The sequence below is a fragment of the Cebus imitator genome, unplaced genomic scaffold, assembly GCF_001604975.1.
Source record: "Cebus imitator isolate Cc_AM_T3 unplaced genomic scaffold, Cebus_imitator-1.0 Scaffold313, whole genome shotgun sequence".
Classification (NCBI taxonomy): Eukaryota; Metazoa; Chordata; class Mammalia; order Primates; family Cebidae; genus Cebus; species Cebus imitator.
In genome coordinates, this window is record NW_016107628.1 from 2,390,121 (window position 1) to 2,392,420 (window position 2,300).

The 2,300-nt window shown below is 48.6% G+C and overlaps 1 protein-coding gene across 1 annotated transcript; it reads left to right on the top strand.

Annotated features, from left to right (window-relative positions):
* The first annotated feature begins 1,755 nt into the window (after positions 1–1,755).
* On the top strand, positions 1,756–1,950 carry LOC108286117 (translation machinery-associated protein 7-like). Its single transcript, XM_037729656.1, has one exon. It carries the CDS (start codon positions 1,756–1,758, stop codon positions 1,948–1,950), a length of 195 nt encoding a protein of 64 aa, XP_037585584.1.
* The last annotated feature ends 350 nt before the right edge of the window (positions 1,951–2,300 follow it).

Below are 2,300 nucleotides of genomic sequence, written 5' to 3' on the forward strand. Positions count from 1 at the left end.
AAGCCTGCACACCACCAAGAGTCCTGCCCACTTCTCTCTTCTAGCATTTCTTCTGCTTATTGCCAATCTTGTATCACCCTCCCCTCCTGGGGCAACCCCAATTCAGCTGCCCCAGCTTTGCTCCATCCTCATCTCTCTAGCACTAATGCTTAAAATTTGGTCTAGTCGAATTAACTGAGTCTCTTGGAATCTAATAACATAACTCATCAAACTGCAGACATCCTGGGGCTGAGTCCTTAGTATCAGTCAGATGATCCAAAGATAAAGCTTCTGTCTTTTCCATCAGACTGGACATACCTTCCTAGGACAGGATACCTGCCTCCCCTATCAAACTTGGGGATTCTTGGGGGGGGGGGGCAAGGAATATGCATGTCTCCCCAGTCTGGAGCTCCCTGAGGGCAGAGCAAAAGCTGGGTAAGCCCCTCCCTGTCAGAGACGTACCTGGCAGAGTAGTTGATAGCAAAGCACATGGGCCCTGAAACTAGACAAGGATTTAAATCTAGGTTCTGCCCCTTCCTTTCTGTGTGGCCTTAGACATTTTATGTGGTTAACATCTGTAGTTCTTGTTTTTTTCATATGAAAACGGGGATAATAGCAGTACTTACGTTATGGGGTCGTTGTGACGATTGAGTTCATATCCGTAGAGCTCTTAGAATAATACTAGGCATACAGTGTATGCTCAGTAAATGCTAGCTGTGATTATTTTTCAGTTTTGGAGCTCCCCCAAACAGAGATCTTTTGAATCCTCCTCCTGTGGATTTGTCTTCATCCTCATGCACAGAGCCCTGCCCCGACAGAAGCAGGCAGGCGCGGAGGCAGAGGAAGTAATCCCTGAGGATGCTACTTCACCTACAGAAAAGGAGAGAAACAGCCAAAGGTTATATATGGAGTTAAGAGAAATATTAATAATTTTTTGAGCACAAAAGCAAAAAGATCAAGAGGTCAGGGAGTGAGCAGGAAGGCAATTTATGACCATCAGCAGGGGAAGCCACCTTGAGAGACAGAAATGAATTCTTTGTCTCAATGAGAGCTAAGAACAGCAGAACAATTCTATAAATTGTCCTTTTTCCCCCTAGAGAGGTGGAGGATTGTGTCCCTGCTGCTTACCAGAGACAGAGGAGGGAAAGGCCAAGATCCTTATTCTCAGCCTGGAAAATAATCCTGATCCTAAAAGGAACCTTGAGTCCCCAAGGGTAAGGGTTCACCAGAGGTCACCTGGTCTCTTCTTCTGCTGCAGACTATAGCCCAGAGCAGTGAGAGTGAGAGATGTATCCCTTCTTCAAAACTCCTCCCAGCAAAGGGGGCTCTTCATCCCTTCTCCACTCTTGTATCTTACAGCCCAGGTAACTGCGTAAGTCCTTCCAGGCAGTCAGCCTTGAGGTTTCCTGCTGTTATACCAGTTTATTTCTGTTGTGCTCTTTTTCATTAAGATGCCCAGCTTTTGAGAGGTACAAGAAAAAGGGCAGAGGCAAGGCACTGCCTTATGGCAGTGGAAAAAGTCTAATCTGCACTGTGAGGGGAGAGAGTGGGGCAAGAGGAAAGAGAGCATCAGTCAAAGTACCCCAGAGCTCCCCTTAGTGGCCAAGGGGCCCTGAGCCTGGGTCCCGTTAGGCTGGCCTCTCTGTAGAGAGTATCTGGTCCTATTAAAAAAAAAAGTGAAAGAAGGTACTCCAAGGAGGCCCAGGTCCCTGATGCATTAAGACATAAGGATGCACGTTTCTGGTGGCAGGGTCTGGGAAAGGGGCGGCAGGTGCCATGTCTGGCTGTGAAAGTGGCAGGAAGAAGCCCCTGAAACAGCCCAAGAAGCAGGCCAAGCAGATGGATGAGGAATATCAGGCTTTCAAGCGGAAAGGAAAAGAAGAACAGAAGAAACTCGAGGAGCCGAAAGCGAAGGCCACGGGGGAGGGGCCCCTGGCCACAGGTGGAATTAAGAAATCTGGCAAAAAGTAAGCTGCTCTTGTCCCTGAGGGGACGGTGACCCTTTATTTCATCCGTATTTAAACATCTGTCTTCCCTGCCATAGCACCTTTTGCCTCCTATAGCTGGAATTAAGCCTTGTCTCGGAACTGTTGCCCATTTAAGAATAAACTTTTGGGCCGGGCGTGGTGGCTCAAGCCTGTAATCCCAGCACTTTGGGAGGCCGAGGCGGGTGGATCACGAGGTCAAGAGATCGAGACCACCCTGGTCAACACGGTGAAACCCCGTCTCTACTAAAAATACAAAAAATTAGCTGGGCATGGTGGCGCGTGCCTGTAATCCCAGCTACTCAGGAGGCTGAGGCAGGAGAATTGCCTGAACCC

What these genes read in the sequence shown, in the direction of transcription:
- LOC108286117 (XM_037729656.1), top strand. Translation starts at nt 1,756, where the DNA reads ATGTCTGGCTGTGAAAGTGGCAGGAAGAAGCCCCTGAAACAGCCCAAG.